At 42.4% G+C, this 21893-nt stretch overlaps 1 protein-coding gene across 1 annotated transcript; it reads right to left on the reverse strand.

The window, feature by feature from the left end:
- Window positions 1-743: 743 nt before the first annotated feature.
- Window positions 744-20811, reverse strand: LOC121533255 (mucolipin-1-like). The gene is made up of 14 exons (XM_045219846.1): window positions 20573-20811; window positions 10043-10314; window positions 9336-9503; window positions 8696-8852; window positions 7787-7868; window positions 7372-7468; window positions 7035-7134; window positions 6400-6506; window positions 5815-5964; window positions 5524-5625; window positions 5306-5428; window positions 4607-4813; window positions 3586-3716; window positions 744-3272 (listed from the first exon to the last, which is right to left on the reverse strand). Exons 1-14 carry the CDS (start codon window positions 20616-20618, stop codon window positions 3236-3238), a joined length of 1779 nt encoding a protein of 592 aa, XP_045075781.1. The 5' UTR covers window positions 20619-20811; the 3' UTR covers window positions 744-3235.
- Window positions 20812-21893: the final 1082 nt, after the last annotated feature.

Consider the following 21893-nt stretch of genomic DNA (forward strand, 5'->3'; position numbering starts at 1 on the left):
GGAGTGGGACAAAATCCCTCCTGAGATGTGTGCAAACCTGGTGGCCAACTACAAGAAACGTCTGACCTCTGTGATTGCCAACACAGGTTTTGCCACCAAGTACTAAGTCATGTTTTGCAAAGGAGTCAAATACTTATTTCCCTCATTAAAATGCACGTAAATGTACGGCTTAAAGTGGTCCTATGGACAGATACTCCAATCTCCGCTGTGGTGCTTTGCAGCTCCTTCAGGGTTATCTTTGGTCTCTTTGTTGCCTCTCTGATTAATGCCCTCCTTGCCTGGTCTGTGAGTTTTGGTGGGCGGCCCTCTCTTGTTGTGGTGCCATATTCTTTCCATTTTTTAATAATGGATTTAAGGGTGCTTCGTGGGATGTTCATAGTTTCTGATATTTTTTTATAACCCAACCCTGATCTGTACTTCTCCACAACTTTGTCCCTGACCTGTTTGGAGAGCTCCTTGGTCTTCATGGTGCCGCTTGCTTAGTGGTGTTGCAGACTGGGGCCTTTCAGAACAGGTGTATATATACTGAGATCATGTGACAGATCATGTGACACTTAGATTGCACACAGGTGGACTTTATTTAACTAATTATGTGTCTTCTGAAGGTAATAGGTTGCACCAGATCTTATTTAGGGGCTTCATAGCAAAGGGAGAGAATACATATGCACCACCGCTTTTTATTTTTTTTATTTCACTTCACCAACTTGGACTATTTTGTGTATGTCCATGAAATCCAAATAAAATCCATTTAAATTACAGGTTGTAATGCAACAAAATAGGAAAAACACCAAGGGGGACGAATACTTTTGCAAGGCACTAACTCAAACATGAACAAAACAGACAGGCATTTAATCATCAGTGGTTTGGCATCATACAGAGTCTGGCACAGAGATCCAACATACTCAAAACAATGTTCAAGTAAGATCAACATAGAAGAGTTTACACAATGAACTGTATACATGTCTACAGACTGCTCGAACAGGACATCTAAGTGTCTAATACTACAATATACAAACGCAAGGCCAAAAACAAATCCTATGTGTGTACTGCTTAGTTAAGAACATACATTTAATTTAAATGTACTATATGACCATTAAAATAAGAGCTACATGACTCTTCACTAACCGACAGACAGGCTATGGACCAGTACCATTTCGGCCCCTAGCCACTTCTCGTAGCCTCCAGCCCTTTGGTGTTCTCAGATCCTAAAGAACTGGGTAAGTGAAAGTTATATGGTGAAAGCTCTGCTTTTAGCCTATTTGGGAGGCTAGGTGGCGCCATTCCCATACAACTTTGCCTACACATTGTGAGGTTCTTTGGAATCTATCAACGCTAAAATGTTCACATTTAGAAGGAGCTAGGGACCGAAATGGAAGCAGGCCTATAACATATTAAAAACATTTTGTTTTTTTCCTTCAATATCGATTGGAGTACAAAGCTCAATGCATGACCACTTTCTGGAGCCTGAACTTGAAGACCACACTCCCCTTGTGCGTTTTTCTCTAGATACAGAAACAACCCAACATTAAAAAAAAAAACTAAATAATTTAAACTTTCACTAGGACAAAGCAATCGTTTGTTTTAAACTAGACATCATTATGAGACATAAAACAGAATGGGAACAAAACATATGTAAGAGCATTCTTCTGGGTCAACATCACAGGCATTACTGCAGTGCTCGCAAATATCTGCACTTCTCCATCCATATTGTCCATGGCTGGAGCTTAGGCCTTTTAAAATTCACAAAAAATAGATGAACTCTCCATTTTCCCATCATTAGTTTCCTCATTTAAGGAAGTTACATTTAGGTCAGGCAAAATTGGAAATTCACATTTCCATTGCGACCGGAATGTTGTGCCATGATGGGTAGTGCGTTAGTGGATTTCTGAGATTCAGAGAGGATTTGACTACTTCACTGCTGGTCCCCTTTCAAATGAACTCTGATGAAGCGGTGTTCAGCATGTAGCGATAAAAAGCATCATTTGTGCATCGTGAACAGGACAACTTAACACGTACAAATCAACAATAGTCTTGACATTTACCCTGTGTGCTGTGTCATCGGATTAACACCTACTGTAACTACTGGTACTGTAGGTGGGCTTGAGATGATGCACTGCATCTCTATGTCCAACAAACTATAGAACAATTCTATGGATACTGTTCCTGGAGACCAGCACCAGCACCTGGGTGTGAGTACTGTTTTTTTAATTGATCGGTCTTAAACGCTGAAATACTATGGCTGCGTTTAGACAGGCAGCTCAATTCTGATCTTATTTTCACTCATTGGTATTTTTTACCAATCAGATCAGCTCTGAAAAAGTGTGATTAAAGACCAATTAGTGGGAAAAATATCAGAATTGGGCTGCCTGTCTAAACACAGCCCATTGGGCAGGAGATGTACATCTGAGCAAAGATTAAAGGCCACTGAGTGAGCCATTGGGTCCAGGCGCAGTGCAGGGTTTAAGTTCCATTTACTTGAACTCTGAGTGCGACGGTGGTAACCCAAAGCGCTGCGACGAAGCCAGCCTTGCTCTCAGCAGTTCTTGCTGGGCTTGCGCCTCATGACAGGGCAATGACGTTCTTGCGTGAGTCATGTGAATTGGGCTTAAATGCTCTCTCCTTAGGGACAGTGGAAGTGCTCGCCCAGAGCAGTCTCTGGCCTAGTAGGAAGTATGCATGTAATTGTCATCCCCTTCATATATAACCAGAACTTCTGACATTATATATATATATATAATAAAAACATGCTTTGTCCAGTTCCAGTTCTTGTCTCTTGTGCAGCTTAACACCTAAAAACCCATGTAAAACAATTAAAAACAGCTAAACGTTAGCATTAGTGCTAACAAGACATTCCACATTGCGCTATGGCCCTCAGCAAGTATGGATTTTGAAGACAGTGCTGTGCTAGCACTGTGTGCGTATATCCAGATTTTGGCAAAATACTGTTCTCTTTCTGTGTGGGGAATGCTGTGTTGAGTTGTATGTTACTGTACAACATCCAGGCAACATCCCTATAACATTCACAAAACGCAGGCGGTCTCTTCAATGAATCCACTCAAAAAAGACTAGGCTTTCAGCTCATAGTCCTCTGTTTGTACATGGTTGAACTGAGGCTCCTCATTCAAGTAAGTGCTCATGTCTGACCCAGATTTGATGGTAACGACAATTAAAATCTGGATGCAGTGTGGCACTCCAGCCAGCAGAAAGCGCTGTAGGTCCAGACACCCCAGCCCAGTCAGTTCACCAAAAGGACATCCTCGTATGTTGTCGTTCTGAGGGAAGAAACAAACATTGTTTACACGATAGCACATACACATGTAGCTAGCACATACACATACACAGTCTCTCAACCATGATAGAAAGGATAACAGTGAATGCATCTGTTATTGTCTGGTTATTCAAGTGGCATCTACTGCTGTTCATTTCTACAGACTCAAATCCATCCCCATCAAGGCTAGGTGGAGCCATCACCATCATCTTACACCCATCGGACTGCAAACACTGAAGAGGTTAGGCGCTGGAGGGTGGTTTCTGAACCCGGCCTTGACCGCTAACTTCAGTCTTGACCTGTGCCCTCTGACCCACCTGTCACAGCAGCAGAAGAAGGAGCAGGGCGAGGTCTCAAGGCCCTGGAACTTCCCCGAGCTGGGCGTGTCAGTGCACTCTGCGATGAAGGCGTGCAGGTCCGTAATGTGGTAGGGCTCCTGGGTTTGGTGCTGGAGGGACAGGAGAGGAAACAGGCATCCATGTTTAGGTTACTCACTCTCTGCATCTCAAATGGCACCCTATTCCCTATGAAGTGCACTACTTTTGACCAGGGCAGTAGTGCACTATATAGTGAATAGGGAGCCATTTGGGACGCAACCACTGTGTGTATCATGATCGGTTGGCTTTCACTAGGTGTTGTTGTTTGTAATTAGCTTCTGTTTGTACCGCTATGAGCAGTGAACATTGACTGTTCTTTATGAGGAATGCAACTCTAAATATGAATCCACATCCCACAGAAGTTATTGTGTAAACCCAGCAATACGCCTCAACTCCAAACGAATGTAAAAGACAAGCACCAAATAAGAAATTATAAAGTGCTTATCTTTTACATTCATTTGGATTAGAGTCAGTTTAAAGGGATAGTTAGGGATTTTAGCAATGAGGCCATTTATCTACTTCCCCAGAGTCAGATGAACTAGTGGATACCATTTATATGTCTCTGTGTGCAGTTTGAAGGAAGTTGCTAACTAGTCATGAGACTTTAAAGCCCTTTATCTATGAAGGAAGTTAGAGGTAATTTCTGAAGCCATTGCTAACTAGCGTTAGAGCAATGACTGGAAGTCCAGGGTAACTGCAAGCATGCTAGTAGATATTATAGTCTTCCAGTCACTGCCGTAACACTAGTTAGCAATGGCTTCAGAAATTACCTCTAACTTCCTTCATAGATAAAGGGCTTTAAAGTCTCATGACTCTTGGCTGTACCTTGGTCTCTATAAACGTACATCGTTGAAGAACATTTTCTAATTAAATCACACAGCAGATTATGAGTTTTACTATTTTTGTTTTTACACAGATCTGTGCTCTTTTGCCTGACGGAAATGTTGCCCTTTGTTGTTACCTTGATGGTTTCGTAGGCGCCGGTGATGAGGGCGATGAAGAGCGAGAGCACCATGTAGATGAAGAGGGAGATGAAGGTGTAGAGGTAGACCTGGCTGAACACCCACACCAGCGTGCTGCTCTCCTGCATCTCCGAGAAGGTCACAAACATGTCATCGCCGTTGATCAGCGAGAACAGGCACTCCGACACCATGGAGAGAGAGCGGAACTGACGGAGGGAGAGAGAGGGGGAGAGAGATAGGGAAACAGTTCAATTACGTTTCATGTATTTCATAGCAATACAGCTTAATGTATTGAATACGATAAGGAGAGAGACCTAAATTACACAGACAACCATATGACTTAACATGACCTTTCTCACTCTATGATATAAACAGTGAATTGGTTCAAAATGATTGAGGATTCAGTACACACACAAACATTAAAATAAATAAATAATCCATTATGGCCATCTTACTGGCAAGGGCCAGTAAATATTGAATTATAATAATACACAAATCACATATTATTATCACAGTACATAATTATTGTGTAAAATCCCACAATGCACAATTGTGCAATCATCACTGAACCATATGGGGTGTCCCCCTCCAGATTCACTTTCTCCTTTTCAATCAATTTGCCGGCCCACTCTGCTATTGGCCTAGATCTTCTTCTGTTAGCATTTCTGTCTGTGCTTCAAAATGGTGGCAGTCTGTACCTTGACGTGATAGGGCCCCAGCACGATCCAGCCACAGAAGCAGTAGCCCAGGTAGATCACAGCTACACAGCAGGAGAACCGGATCACGTTGGGGAACGCAGCTCGCAAGGTCACGATCAGGATCTAAGAGGGAGAGAGCCAGGACTGTGGGTGAATCCCTGTCATCGTTAGTGTGTGTGTGTGTGTGTGTGTGTATGTATATACTGTAGGCAACTTACATTGTACTTCTGGAAGAAGCTGAGGTAGCGAATGACTCCAACCCACACCAACAAGGTGGAGGTCCCCAACAGGATGCCACACTCGTCATACGACGAGAAATTCTGTAGGGAGATATACAACTCATAAATGCCTCATGAGCTTAGCACAACTGTCTTTGTCATTACCCAAACTGAGAAGATTTTTTTGGCTGGCGATTTCAAATAATTCTTTAGCATTTTTCTCTGGGAAAAATAAAGCTATTCTATTCTACTCTGAGCAGTACAGAAAAAGTCCCCTAGAGGGGGACTGACCTTGGACTCGATGCTGATCTTGATGAAGCTGCCGATGATGGTGAGGACGTCACTGATGATGAGCAGGATGTACCAGCCATTGATGAATTCCATCCTTTCATCCCAGCTTACATTCCGGCCCAGGTTAGTCTTGAAGAACTCGACAAACTCCTGTTACCCAGAGACAGAGAGGAGTTGGGTGGCCCTACTGGAAAGACCAGTATTCACACATTCTCGGTTTTCGTGTTGCAGAACATTACTCCAAAAGTGGAATCACTTCAAAGAATGCCAATCCACTCCCATCAACAACAACAAAAAAAAATATATATTTCTTCCACCCCACTCCCCAACCCTATAACAAGCAAACAAATGTATCTACAGTATGTTCTCAGATAATATATACAATTTAGCAGACGCTTTTATCCAAAGTGACTTACAGTCATGCCTGCATACATTTTACGTATGGGTGGTCCCGGGAATCGAACCTTCTATCCTGGCGTTGCAAGAGCCATGCTATACAAACTGAGCAAAAGAGGACCCCCAGATTGGATGTTCCTCCTTCTAACCACTTTGTCTCTTCCTACCCTCTACCTCCCAGTAACTTACGGCCTGTAGTATGATGCCTCGGAGTATGGAGCGGCCACACAGCACCAGGGACAGCATACAAACGATCGCCACCACCACGTCAAACGTTAGCCGCGTGTAGTTCTCCGCTGAGAGGAAGGGAGGGAAGGAAAGAGAGAGAATTCAGTGGCTTTAATCAAGTAGAAGCATAGGGGCGAATACTTACTTCCACTTAAGTCAACATTTCACGTTGACATCAATGCATGACTAAGTGAAAATTCTTACGCAACGTTTAGAAATGTCTTAGGAGGTCAAATGAAGATGGCAATAGGGGAAATTGCTTAGTGTTTACATAGTGTTTGTCTTGTGGTACAAGCTGTACCGGTTAACTTCTGTTTGGTCAATATGTGTGTAGTTCTGTATTGACCTTTGCGCACGCTGATTTTTATTTATTTATTTTTGACTCTCTTACCAGGTCTCTCTCGAAAAAAAAACAGTTTTTCACCCTCAAGAGATTCTCTTGGGTCATAATAATTAGGGCACACCGTAGAAAAATATTTTGCAACGGAAGACGTTCAGGTAGTCCCTACATTTCAGTCATTTTCTCCTGTTTGGTGTCTAATTAATATTACCCTGGTGAAATAAATGTTTAATAAAAAAAAACATCTCTATCTCACCGTGGCCAGACACACTGGGGTCTTTACACTCCTTTATAAAAGCCTGGTTTTCCAGACTGATCCTCACTTTACCACTGTGAGCCTTGTTGTCCAGGACTATCTGTAGAAACAGATGGAAAGAACAACAGATCAGACTTTGGATACAGGTACTAGCACTTGCTGTAAAATTAAACATAGAAAAAACAGTGGTGGACTCTTCAAGGGATAATAAAAGAAACAGGTTATAGGTTACCTCTAATATACAGGTTTCCACAGCAACTACTACACACTAAAAAGGTTACAATGAGTCACAGACTGGGTAGGACCATTAGCAGGAAGTGGTGGGGGAGGGAATCACCGTTATGAAGAACGTGTAACAGTCAGGAATCTCGTTGTTGATGATGGTCTGAATGTTGATGGCCTTTAGTTGGAACTGTATCGTCACATTTATGAGTCTAGACAATAAAGAGTGAAAATAAAAAATGAAGAGGGATACCAGGGTTGTGTCAAAGTGAAAGCAGAGAGAAACATTTTCAAACAAAAAAACAAAAACGTATGTTTCTTATTGGACAAGTAAAGGTAGACCCTCCCTGTTTTTGTTAGTTTCTGTTTGGCGTCTAATGAACATAACCCAGGGCTATAGGTCGTGTGTAAACAGTTTGTGGATGTGTGTGTCACAAAATCACTTGTCAAAAGTCAGATACTACAAAGATGGATGTCCCATCTATCTTAGTTGTAGACAGACAGAAAACAATTGAAAAATGAAGCCTTACTTGTGGAACTTGAGGGTAAAGTTCTTATAGTCACTGCTTAAAGGCGCCCGAGGGACTGACAGAGGGTTAACCCCCACACAGTCTAGTAACAGGACAGAGGGACAGAGAGAAGTTAGTTATTTCAGGGTCTGTCAATGTTTTTCCTTATAGAAATAGAATTACATTTAAATATAATTACCATTACACTGAAATAAACGTCTGTTCTAGTAATTATATGTCTATGGTTATTCTGTTCTGGTGATCATGTCAAGAGTCAAAGGGCAGGCCATTTCAATACCAGGTGATTTTTATTGTTCAATGTGTTTCCCCTTTAGTCAGTAGTATTGCCTCAAGTGTCAGCTCATATAAGGAAGTGGGGCTTTCTACTACATTCACATGATTGGGGAACAATACAGTACTTACACACATGTTTAGTCAATAAAAATTTATACAGTTACGATGAATTGTTACTGAAAAGATGACGTGGTACTGGAAATAAGCAGCTTAGCAACTCTTTGGGTTGTCCCCATTGTTACAGTAAATGAAAGAACTTAACTTTGGGCTAGACAAGGCTAGGGCATAAAACAATGGTCAATCACCAAACTTGGCCCTGAAAAGCTACAAGGCGTGCAGGCTTTTGTTCAAATCTGGCACAAAACTCAACCTTTTTCAACCAGTCAACTAATCATCAAAAGAATGATAAGCTGAATCAGGCGTTTTAATGCTGGAACAGAACTACATTTAGGCACAGTCCCAAATGGCACCATATTCCCTATGAAGTGCACTACTTTTGACCAAAGGCCTTGGGGCCTGGTCAAACGTAGTGCACTCCATAGGGAATAGGGTGCCATTTGGGACACAGCACACTCTGTAGCTCTAGTACCAGGGTTGAGGACTGCTGGCATAATGCAAGAAAGTATATCCATGTACCTGTGATAACATGAGGGTCAATGTTGAAGGTATCATTGGCGGGATCGATGCTGCCCTTCTTGTAGTATTGCTGGCAGAGAGAGAGGGCACTCCCGTTCACCCCGACCCCATAGACATACGCATAGCGTCCCACCGTCGTCTCGGGTAGCACCAAATACTGTGAGGGAGGAGGAAGGGTACAAGGATGGAGAATAAGGCCCTGCTCTAATATTTGAAAATAACTCCTCCCTCTTTCCTCCATAATTTGAGGTAAGCACTGATCTGTATGCGGATTAGTGGACGATTAGTGAACGTAACTAGTGAACGTTTCCACACTACCGCTTTCACCAATCAAACTCGCTCAGATCTGTGATTACTTAAAATGATGCAGGCAGGAAAGGATACATTCTAAATATTCAAACAGGGCCTAAGAGTTGGAGACTTTTAGTTGAAAGTTGAGGATGAAATCATGTAGGGGACGAGATGTGGTCCTTCTTTGCACTGCATGGACATGTTTACATATCAGCCTGTATGCCGGGTCTTGTTCATCAGGCACCAAACGGAGAGATTTCCTGAAACTCTCATTAACATTTTCCTTTTAAAAACATTTTCCGTTGCATGCCCTAATGAACATGACCCAGGTGTCATTAGTGACTGTTACCTGGTCTAAGGCATATAAGATGTGTTCATAGACATCACTCTGTGTGTACACTGCGAACGTGTCGTCGGAGCCCTCGTCATAGTCCTTCAGGAAGATGTGCTTAAAGGTCAATGTGTTCTCCTCCTTGAACGTCACCACCATCTGGTTGCTGAGGCCAAACAACACCAGCTGATGGAGGGAGGGAGTCAGAGAGGTGTTTTATTGAAGGAAAGTGACTGTTCTACAACTATAACATAACCCATATGAAACAAATTGTCAGTTTACATTTACATTTACGTCATTTAGCAGACGCTCTTATCCAGAGCGACTTACATTATTTTTATATTTTTCATACTGGCCCCCTGTGGGAATCGAACCCACAACCCTGGCATTGCAAACGCCATGCTCTACCAACTGAGCTACATCCCTGCCGGCCATTCCCTCCCCTACCCCGGACGACGCTGGGCCAATTGTGCACCGCCCCATGGCTCTCCCGGTCATGGGCCGGCTACGACAGAGCCTGGATTCGAACCAAGATCTCTAGTGGCACAGCTAGCACTGCGATGCAGTGCCTTAGACCACTACGCCACCCGGGACTTCAGGATTGTTGGTCCCGCCATAAAACCTGAGCTTTGCCATGAGGGCGTTTAACATTTATTGTTCATACACTCAAAGTACATATGAAGCAGAATGGCGGCTGTCATGGGGGAGTCGATGTGTGTAGTTACCTGCACGGTGACAATGACAATCTTGAGCAGCTGCAGGCCCAGTTTGAAGGGCTTGCGGCCCTTGGCGTGGAACTTGTCACAGGGGCTCATGAAGAAGTACTTGAGCTTCCTGCGCAGGGCCTCTTCTTCCTGCTCCACCCCCAGCCAGCCCCCCGCATTCGCCGTGGGCAACCGGGGGTTGCCATGGCTGGGTCTGTGGTGAACATGCTTGTCGCTGCTGTCGCTGGAGCCGTAGCCGTGAGGTGAAACAGAGGAAACCAACCTGTCCTTCTCTGAGAGACGGAGACATAAAGAGCCAGGGAAGAAAAAGAAAGAAAAAACATGTTAGCAATGACAGAAGGATAGTGAGTCTGACTAATATGAACAGTCAGTGGATAACTGAGCAAAACACCAATGTAATCTGCAATAGCGCACCGCAACGGCACTCCATATTAGTGCTATTTCCTCTGTGAGCACGAACACTGTTTAACCAGTGTTGTGACTTTGAACCGTTGACACAATTGGGTACTTAAGCAATAATGCACGAGGAGGTGTGGTATATGGCCAATATACCACGGCTAAGGGCTGTTCTCTTGTACGACGCAACGTGGAGTGCCTGGATACAGCCCTTAGCCGTGGTATATTGGCCATTTACCACAAACCCCAGAGGTGCCTTATTGCTATTATAAACTGGTTACCAACGTAATTAGAGCAGTAAAAATACATGTTTTGTCATACCCATGGTTTACGGTCTGATATACCACGGCTGTAAGCCAATCAGCATTCAGGGCTCGAACCACCCAGTGTATAATGATAAATAGGCTGTGTTGTAATGTTACACACGTCTCTTTCTTTTTGTGACAGCTCTTGTACTAGTTTTGGCAGCTTTCATTCATTACATTTCCTAATCTCCCTCACCTCATATAATCATCCTTCATCACGTCTCTATCTAGTAAAACCCTGGAGGTGACACAGGCCAGCTTACTAAGAAAACACCCAGATCAGAGGCTCTGGGCTGGGCCGGGCGAGACAGACAGCCTCCCTGGAGGAAGAGAAGCGGGTGACTGGTGTGCTATGGCTGGCAGCTCTGCCACTCAAGGATGACAGAAACACACCACTGGAGATGGCTGGAAGATGCAAAAAGACTCCAGGGATGGTTGGGCTACTGCTATGCTACTACACCCGTCTGACTAGGTAGTCATTTGTCAAAGGAGCAGAGGTTCAAGGTGCGATGCTACACATTTCGATTGTTGTCGTCGATAACATAAACCATAAACGTGTAATAAAAACCTAAAATATTTGCACCTTCAGTGGAGAGACTGCTGGTGAAAGCTGAATTCAACCTGAGTCACCCAAACGAACACATAATAATAACAGACTTAGAAGGGAAATGTGGACCATATAAACTCAGCAAAAAAAGAAACGTCCCTTTTTCAGGACCAAAATAATTGTACAGATCTTCATTGTAAAGGCTTTAAACACTGTTTCCCATGCTTGTTCAATGAACCATAAATAATTAATGAACATGCACCTGTGGAATGGTCGTTAAGACACTAACAGCTTACAGACGGTAGGCAATTAAGGTCACAGTTATGAAAACTTACGACACTAAAGAGGCCTTTGTATTGACTCTGAAAAACACCAAAAGAAAGATGCCCAGGGTCCCTGCTCATCTGTGTAAACGTGCCTTAGGCATGCTGCAAGGAGACATGAGGACTGCAGATGTGGCCAGGGCAATCAATTGCAATGTCCATACTGTGAAACGCCTAAGACAGCACTACAGGGAGACAGGACGGATAGCTGATCGTCCTCGCAGTGGCAGACCACGTGTAACAACACCTGCACAGGATCGGTACATCACACCTGCGGGACAGGTATAGGATGGCAACAACAACTGCCCGAGTTACACCAGGAACGCACAATCCCTCCATCAGTGCTCAGACTGTCCGCAATAGGCTGAGAGAGGCTGGACTGAGGGCTTGTAGGCCCGTTGTAAGGCAGGTCTTCACCAGACATCACCGGCAACAACATCGCCTATGGGCACAAATCCACTGTCGCTGGACCAGACAGGACTGGCAAAAAGTGCTCTTCACTGACGAGTCGCAGTTTTGTCTCACCAGGGGTGATGGTCGGATTCGCGTTTATTGTCGAAGGAATGAGTGTTACACCGAGGCTTGTACTCTGGAATGGGATCAATTTGGAGGTGGAGGGTCCGTCATGGTCTGGGGCGGTGTGTCACAGCATCATTGGACTGAGCTTGTTGTCATTGCAGGCAATCTCAATGCTGTGCGTTACAGGGAAGACATCCTCCTCCCTCATGTGGTTCCCTTCCTGCAGGCTCATCCTGACATGACCCTCCAGCATGACAATGCCACCAGCCATACTGCTCGTTCTGTGCGTGATTTCCTGCAAGACAGGAATGTCAGTGTTCTGCCATGGCCAGCGAAGAGCCCGGATCTCAATCCCATTGAGCACGTCTGGGACCTATTGGATCGGAGGGTGAGGGCTAGGGCCATTCCCCCCAGAAATGTCCGGGAACTTGCAGGTGCCTTGGTGGAAGAGTGCGGTAACATCTCACAGCAAGAACTGGCAAATCTGGTGCAGTCCATGAGGAGGAGATGCACTGCAGTACTTAATGCAGCTGGTGGCCACACCAGATACTGACTGTTACTTTTGATTTTGACCCCCCCTTTGTTCAGGGACACATTATTCAATTTCTGTTAGTCATACGTATGTTGAACTTGTTCAGTTTATGTCTCAGTTGTTGAATCTTATGTTCATACAAATATTTACACATGTTAAGTTTGCTGAAAATAAATGCAGTTGACAGTGAGAGGACGTTTCTTTTTTTGCTGAGTTTAGTTAGTGGGTAAAAGAGCTAGTTCAGCAGTAAAGGAGAAAAAGGAAGTGGAACTTGGAAATGAACTGCTGTTATGAACTGGGTCACCAGGATGTAAGTTTACCAGAACTCGCAGACCAGACAGAAGACACAAAATCTGGTCTGACGGACGCAGAAGAGAGAATCACTGTGATGTGTGTGTAGGATTGTGTGAGGCAAGGTTGATATCTCAATGTTTACTGTGCATGACTGTCTAGGAATATTGACCTATTGTAAGCCATCCACAATAATCACCTGCATATCTAATGATCTTTAGTTCAGCCAAGTGAATGAGAGAAGCCTATCTAGGGGTGGAAGATCTACCTACAGTATATCAACTTGCACACACAGAGCCTCGCAAGGTCACAAACACTCACAGACATGACTGCAGTTGCGTGACTCTCCCTGTCAAAAACAATTCAGACCTGTGCTGAAAGAATTTCACTTTGTAACATTTCATGCCAGCAATAGGAGCCTGAGCCAAGAAATTGACAGATCTTGATGGGGCATTTCGGCCATCAAGGCCGACAGCAATTGTCAAAACAAAATAGCAGATGAGGGCTTGTTGCTGAGCCGCACTAAGAGATAGAGTCAATCAAACTGAATAAATCAGCTGAAAAATCCTGCTCTTCCGGTTCAGGGCAGTCGATGGTGTGGTAGAGAAGGTTTAATAGACAACTCTGCATCTTGTCCGTCAGTCATAGTCAGCACTGTGACCATCAGTCTGCCAGTATCTCTGTTTCACTACAAAGGATCAGCAGCTATCAGTCTGCACTGGGCCATACAGGGAGAGTAGGCTACACTTCGCAACCTCACTGGAACCAGTAAACAAGCAAAGCTGCTCGACCTCTCTGTCAACTCTTAACTCCATTGATCTCCATTTCCTGTTTCCATTTTCTCCTGTGGCGAGAGGACATGGTTATGAGGTGGACTTTTTGTTATTGTTATTATTTAACTTAAAAAACTGTTTCTCAGTCTCAAAATGCGCATCAGCCAATTAAAATTGTTGATTTACTTGCACGTGATAGAACGCTACATTGTAGCTGGTCCCATCAGATAACCGGGCACACGTTAGCCCTATGCTAGCCTCACCAGCTGACAGTGATTATTTCCTGTAACAAATTCTGCATCAGCCTATAAAATATCTTAGACTTTATATCCACCAACCAATGGCATTTGTTAAAATAGGTCAACCCTGGACACCAGAGGGATATTTTAAACCTATAAATTCAAAGTTTACTTTTGTTCCGTTGGTGTGTAACAATGTCGTTTGCCAATATTGCATTGATGCACCTTTGACTAGGCTACTAGTACTAACATTAGACAAAATGTTAACGTTTTTCCCTCATCTGTTTCACACACATCTACAGTGGGGGAAAAAAGTATTTAGTCAGCCACCAATTGTGCAAGTTCTCCCACTTAAAAAGATGAGAGGCCTGTAATTTTCATCATAGGTACACGTCAACTATGACAGACAAAATGAGAAAAGAAAATCCAGAAAATCACATTGTAGGATTTTTAATGAATTGATTTGCAAATTATGGTGGAAAATAAGTATTTGGTCAATAACAAAAGTTTCTCAATACTTTGTTATATACCCTTTGTTGGCAATGACACAGGTGAAACGTTTTCTGTAAGTCTTCACAAGGTTTTCACACACTGTTGCTGGTATTTTGGGGCTGTCGCTGGGCAACACGGACTTTCAACTCCCTCCAAAGATTTTCTATGGGGTTGAGATCTGGAGACTGGCTAGGCCACTCCAGGACCTTGAAATGCTTCTTACGAAGCCACTCCTTCGTTGCCCGGGCGGTGTGTTTGGGATCATTGTCATGCTGAAAAGACCCAGCCACGTTTCATCTTCAATGCCCTTGCTGATGGAAGGAGGTTTTCACTCAAAATCTCACGATACATGGCCCCATTCATTCTTTCCTTTACACGGATCAGTCGTCCTGGTCCCTTTGCAGAAAAACAGATGTTTCCACACCCATGCTTCACAGTAGGTATGGTGTTCTTTGGATGCAACTCAGCATTCTTTGTCCTCCAAACACGACGAGTTGAGTTTTTACCAAAAAGTTCTATTTTGGTTTCATCTGACCATATGACATTCTCCCAATCTTCTTCTGGATCATCCAAATGCACTCTAGCAAACTTCAGACGGGCCTGGACATGTACTGGCTTAAGCAGGTGGACATGTCTGGCACTGCAGGATTTGAGTCCCTGGCGGCGTAGTGTGTTACTGATGGTAGGCTTTGTTACTTTGGTCCCAGCTCTCTGCAGGTCATTCACTAGGTCCCCCCATGTGGTTCTGGGATTTTTGCTCACCGTTCTTGTGATCATTTTGACCGCATGGGGTGAGATCAAGCGTGGAGCCCCAGAAAGAGGGAGATTATCAGTGGTCTTGTATATCTTCCATTTCCTAATAATTGCTCCCACAGTTGATTTCTTCAAACCAAGCTGCTTACCTATTGCAGATTCAGTCTTCCCAGCCTGGTGCAGGTCTACAATTTTGTTTCTGGTGTCCTTTGACAGCTCTTTGGTCTTGGCCATAGTGGAGTTTGGAGTGTGACTGTTTGAGGTTGTGGACAGGTGTCTTTTATTCTGATAACAAGTTCAAACAGGTGCCATTAATACAGGTAACGAGTGGAGGACAGAGGAGCCTCTTAAAGAATAAGTTACAGGTCTGTGAGAGCCAGAAATCTTGCTTGTTTGTAGGTGTCCAAATACTTATTTTCCACCATAATTTGCAAATAAATTCATAAAAAATCCTACAATGTGATTCTCTGGATTTTTTTCCCTCAATTTGTCTGTCATAGTTGACGTGTACCTATGATGAAAATTACAGGCCTCTCTCATCTTTTTAAGTGGGAGAACTTGCACAATTGGTGGCTGACTAAATACTTTTTTCCCCCACTGTATATGCGTTCATGTTAAAAAGATAAATGAGGTCCTTACAATGTACGTTTATCGTACATCGTGAAAAAAAACAAGTCATGTACAATTATTACCATTGCTTCTATGAGTCACACACTGCTAAAGCGGTTGACACAAAATCGATAGCGCACTTTAACCATGGGTTCGAGCCCCCCTCGCATCAAGCTTTTTTGTTGAGGAAAAAAAAAAATCCTTCATGCTTGATTCAAAACGCATATGTGACGAAGTGGATGATTATAATAATTAGGGCTGTCACCAATTTTAAAAAATATTGGGCAACCGAGAGTTGTCTGTTCTTTCGACAAATATATTGGTCAAAATTTTAAAACGTGTATTTTTCCATGTTTGAATAAAATCTACTATGTAGGCTACTGAGCTTGTCTAATATTTAAACACTGCAATTAAAAATTAAGACACACAAATTACTAAAGAGGGAGCCAGAGATCAATATGTCCTAACCAGAAGAAGAAAAACCTGTTCTGACCCTCCTCCTCCCGCTGCTGCTGGCCCTCGCAGATTCTGCTATGACGCTCCTGAAGTTGCCGGTAATAGGCTACACCAGCGGCCGGTAACCTTTTCCATATGGAGTGCCAAGTTATCCTGCCATTTCTAATAATCTTTGTGCCAGTTATGATTTCCATATGCACATTTTGGTGGAACAGTTTAATTTAATTTATAATAATGTCTTCATATCTCAAAATCAATGTCATGTGATTAATCAAAATTCTAAATGAAAATGATACAAATCTAAAAGTAACTTCTATTGCCATTGCCAATATGTAAAAATAGTCTACATAAAGCAAACAATTAAAACATTGTAGCAGGTAGAAAATATCCTGGTGAAAGTAAATATCCTGTAAATCACATAAAATATTCTGGGTCATCAGAGTTTCCTGTCAGTGAGCTCCGGACAGACAGACACAGCTGTAGGCTATTTTGTGCAAGGTATAAGAAGTAATCATTAGGCCTATTTTATGACGTTTCCACCGGATCAGAGCATTACATTCCCCCCTTTCATGCTGAGTGGTAGGCTAATCGAAAGGAAGAGAGCTGGAAAGATTTTTCAAATAGGCTACTATTGTCATTCTCAATGGATGTAAAAACAGACTTTGTTTCCTTGCTGTTTGAGGCAAAGAAAAATTACTTTGTCTTAACTCATCATCACTGTGGAGCTTCTCAATCAGAATTGACAACTCGTAAATGGAATGAAATAGACCAACACTTTTTTCTCACAAGTGTAGCCTAGCATGTGTGCTCTGCAAACAACGTGTCCACTCCTACAATGACGGTAAGATTGTAATAATAATAATAATAATAATATATTGAATGCATTAACAAAAATGACCAAACCAAACAAACATTGTAGATTATAAATGATGGTAATTAACGGTAAATGTACTACTGGTGATCCTGGTGTACCATCTCCACATTGGATTAGTCCACTCAGACCAGCTTGAATCAGACGTGTCTCTTGTGCCATAATTTGTTTTAATATATTTGCCACTGCTCAAAAAAAATAAAAATAATCACAGTCGACCAAACCAGTCGACTAAATGGGGTCAGCCCTCATAGTAATACATAGAAAATGTTGTACATGTAAGTGTAGTCAACATAAGAAATTAAGTGGTGTTTTTGATCTATCAGTAACGTTAAACTACAGTACATTCGGAAAGTATTCAGACCCCTTGACTTTTTCCACTTTGTTAGGTTACAGCCTTATTCTAAAATTGATTACATTGTTTTTCCCCCCTCATAAATCTACACACAATACCCCATAATGACAAAGCAAAAGCAGGTTTTTAGATTTTAGAAAAATAAAAAAAATACAACAATAACTGAAATATTACATTTACATAAGTATTCAGACCCTTTACTCAGTACTTTGTTGAAGCACCTTTGGCAGCGATTACAACCTCAAGTCTTCTTGGGTATGACACTACAAGCCTGGCACACCTGTATTTGGGGAGTTTCTCCCATTCTTCTCTGCAGATCCTCTCAACCTCTGTCAGTTTGGATGGGGAGTGTCGCTGCACAGCTATTTTCAGGTCTCTCCAGAGATGTTCGATCGGGTTCAAGGCCGGGCTCTGGCTGGGCCACTCAAGAACATTCAGAGACTTGTCCTGAAGCCACTCCTGTGTTGTCTTCGCTGTGTGCTTAGGGTCATTGTCCTGTTGGAAGGTGAACCTTCACCCCAGTCTGAGGTCCTGAGCGCTCTGGAGCAGGTTTTCATCAAGGATTTCTCTCTACTTTGCTCTGTTAATCTTTCCCTCGATCCTGACTAGTCTCCCAGTCCCTACCGCTGAAAAACATCCCCACAGCATGATGCTGCCACCACCATGCTTCAACGTAGGGATGGTGCCAGGTTTCCTCCAGATGTGACGCTTGGCATTCAGGTCAAAGAGTTCAATCTTGGTTTTATCAGACCAGAGAATTTTGTTTCTCATGGTCTGGAGGTACCTGGCAAACTAAGCAGGCGTCATGTGCTACTGAGAGGTTCCATCTGGCCACTCTACCATAAAGGGAGGCAGAGATGGTTGACCTTCTGGAAGGTGCTCCCATCTCCACAGAGGAACTCTGGAGCTCTGTCAGAGTGACCATCAGGTTCTTGGTCACCTTCCTGACCAAGGCCCTTCTCCCCCGATTGCTCAGTTTGGCCGGGCGGCCAGCTCTAGGAAGAGTCTTGGTGGTTCCAAACTTTTTCCATTTAAGAATGATGGAGGCCACTGTGTTCTTGGGGACCTTCAATGCTGCAGACATTTTTTGGTACCCTTCCCCAGATCTGTGCCTCGACACAATCCTGTCTCGGAGCTCTACGGACAATTCCTTCGACCTCATGGCTTGGTTTGTGCTCTGACATGCACTGTCAACTGTGGGACCTTATATAGACAGGTGTGTGCCTTTCCAAATCATGTCTAATCAATTGAATTTACCACAGGTGGACTCCAATCAAGTTGTAGAAACATCTCAAGGATGATCAATGGAAACAGGATGCACTTGAGCTCAATGTCAAGTCTCATTGCAAAGGTTCTGAATACTTATGTAATTGAGGTATTTCAGTTTTGTATTTTTAATACATTTGCAAAAATTTCTGAAAACCCATTTTCGCTTTGTCATTATGGGGTAATGTGTGTAGATTGATGAGGGGAAAAAAATGATTTAATAAATTTTAGCATAAGGCTGTAACGTAACAAAATGTGGAAAAAGCCAATTTCACCTTTATTTAACCAGGTAAACCAGTTGAGAACAAGTTCTCATTTACAACTGCGACCTGGCCAAGATAAAGCAAAGCAGTGCAATAAAAAAACAACAACAGAGTTACATATGGGGTAAACAAAACATAAAGTCAAAAATACAACAGAAAATATATATACAGTGTGTGCAAATGTAGCAAGTTATGGAGGTAAGGCAATAAATAGGCCATAGTGCAAAATAATTAGTATTAACACTGGAATGATAGATGTGCAAGAGATGATGTGCAAATAAGAGATACTGGGGTGCAAATGAGCAAAATAAATAACAATATGGGGATGAGGTAGTTGGGTGGGCTAATTTCAGATGGGCTGTGTACAGGTGCAGTGATCGGTAAGGTGCTCTGACAACTGATGCTTAAAGTTAGTGAGGGAGATAAGTGTCTCCAGCTTCAGAGATTTTTGCAGTTAGTTCCAGTCATTGGCAGCAGAGAACTGGAAGGAATGGCGGCCAAAGGAGGTGTTGGCTTTGGAGATGACCAGTGAGATATACCTGCTGGAGCGCATACTACGGGTGGGTGTTGCTATGGTGACCAATGAGCTAAGATAAGGCGGGGATTTGCCTAGCAGTGATTTATAGATGACCTGGAGCCAGTGGGTTTGGCGACGAATATGTAGTGAGGACCAGCCAACAAGAGCGTACAGGTCACAGTGGTGGGTAGTATATGGGTGGTAAGCTGTGCCAAGAGACCACTTTTTTTGGACAAGCTATGTTTTCAAAACTAATATTTACATGAATTCTGATTATTTACAGGGATACACAACATCCAGAAATAAATTATATGTAGATATATTTGCTAGAATTAATATTTACCTTGGAGTGATGCTGAATGTAAAAAAATATTTTTTTTATAAAACTTACCCCACTCTCCCCTATCTATTAAATGTAAAAAATTAAATAATAATTGTGCCATTGTGACTATCAGCATCTTGGTTCTTTGAATGGATAGGCTACTAGTTTCTATGGGAAATACTGCATCATTCATGATTCAGGAATAGCACACACACAAAGACTCATATTGAACACATCAAAGCTGCATGACTTGTCCAGCAACAGCGATCACATGATTAAAAACAATACATTTTGGGGATAACTGACTAAAGAGGGTGGATGGTACACATTTCTGCAATAACGCTTCTTCCAGTCAGTGTTTGGAAACATTGTAACAAAACATTGTTGATACTGCTGCGTCAACCTCATACAATGTTACTCTGTTATACAATATTACTGTGTTATACAATGTTACTAATGCATTTATTCACGATTAATCACCACTAATTTTGTCCCTAAAATGAGATGTCTGTTTTATGGAGATGATTGGCAAGACAAGACAGCCCACTGTAGAGCTACGTTACACAAGCAGAATATACTCAGGGCCCTCCTTTCAATGGAAGGCATGCAACAATGTAACAAACCACTTAAAACACACAAAGTTACAAAGTAACATGTTGTCAGAAAATTCTTGAAAATGACTTGTAAACAACTCAACATACCTGAACCGGCGCCGCCGTGGTTGCAATTGCCGCTTGCTGTAGCCATGTTAACGTTTTGAAACTATGAATAAATATGCGACATAAAATCTGAACTGTCTCAGAATAAATAGGGCAAATAAAAGCTGTTATAAAACGCGAGTATATTGTTGGCGTAAAGTTAACTGTCCGAGAAAATAGCCATGAGGACGACGTTTTTCTGTGTTCTGCAATAACTGCTTAAATTCAGCATCAGGACAAAACATGAGTCACTTCCTCAGACGAGATCACGTGACTCATGTGCCATCATGTGACTGCACAAGGTGGCGCTTGTTCTCAGCTCTTTCTCCCACTTCAACTTTACCGTCTCTTTGCAGCCTCCTGACAACATTTAATTGCAGACAATAGTAAAACACATACCAAGCACAACATCTAATTATGTATAACTTGAGACCTGTGTTATTGACACAATGTATTTATTCTCATTGGAATTTCTGGTCCATATGGTAAATTTAAACATTACATTTCTTGGTCATTTCAATGAAATACAAAGGCATTATTTCAGGTATTAAAGTATTTATTTCATTTTGACAAAGCAATATACAAGCACCAAATAAGTTGTGGACATTAAAGCAGCCACACATATATTTACAATGACACAATGATGTGTCATGTCTAAATGGGGAGCATTGTAATATTTCCCACCCATAAGATATTACAAATAAGACTGAAGTGCATATCATTGTACAGTGCTAGCTAATTCTGTTCAATCAGAGGATTCCATTTTACAAAACCTACATCTTGCTGAACAATCAGTCCAGAATAAAGCCCATTCAATTGTGACCATTTCTGTTTTTTCATCAGTGAACTACTAGCACATCACTGAGCTGCCCAATCCACACTCCTCTTTCCATACTGTTACTCCTCCCTTTCATCTGCCTCTAGAGTAGGTCCTTTGAATGAATGAATACTGTACTTTCAACTAGCTTCCTTTCCTTGTTCTATGTCATTGTCCTCACTGATTCAAATGCACCGAATAGGTAAAATAACGATTAAAGCTAACGTTTCTGAATAAAATCTGTGTACTTTCTGCAACTGCCATAAAGTTCATTTACGGCAGTGGAAGAAGTATAATGTCGTAGTTATAGTGGGTTAGTCATAGTAGGGAAGTTCTGTAACTATGTACACAAATTGATGCATTGTTGTAAAAACTGGCTGCACCCACGTAGCAATATTCAAGTACGTACATTGACCTTGCCAACAGATAGGGAAGTTAAAGTGAGTACTTTCTCCCATCTCCCACATCTGTCAGGACAATTAAATGAATAGGACATAGGAAAGGAAG

Source organism: Coregonus clupeaformis, unplaced genomic scaffold (genome assembly GCF_020615455.1).
Source record: "Coregonus clupeaformis isolate EN_2021a unplaced genomic scaffold, ASM2061545v1 scaf2821, whole genome shotgun sequence".
In the NCBI taxonomy this organism is placed as follows: domain Eukaryota; kingdom Metazoa; phylum Chordata; class Actinopteri; order Salmoniformes; family Salmonidae; genus Coregonus; species Coregonus clupeaformis.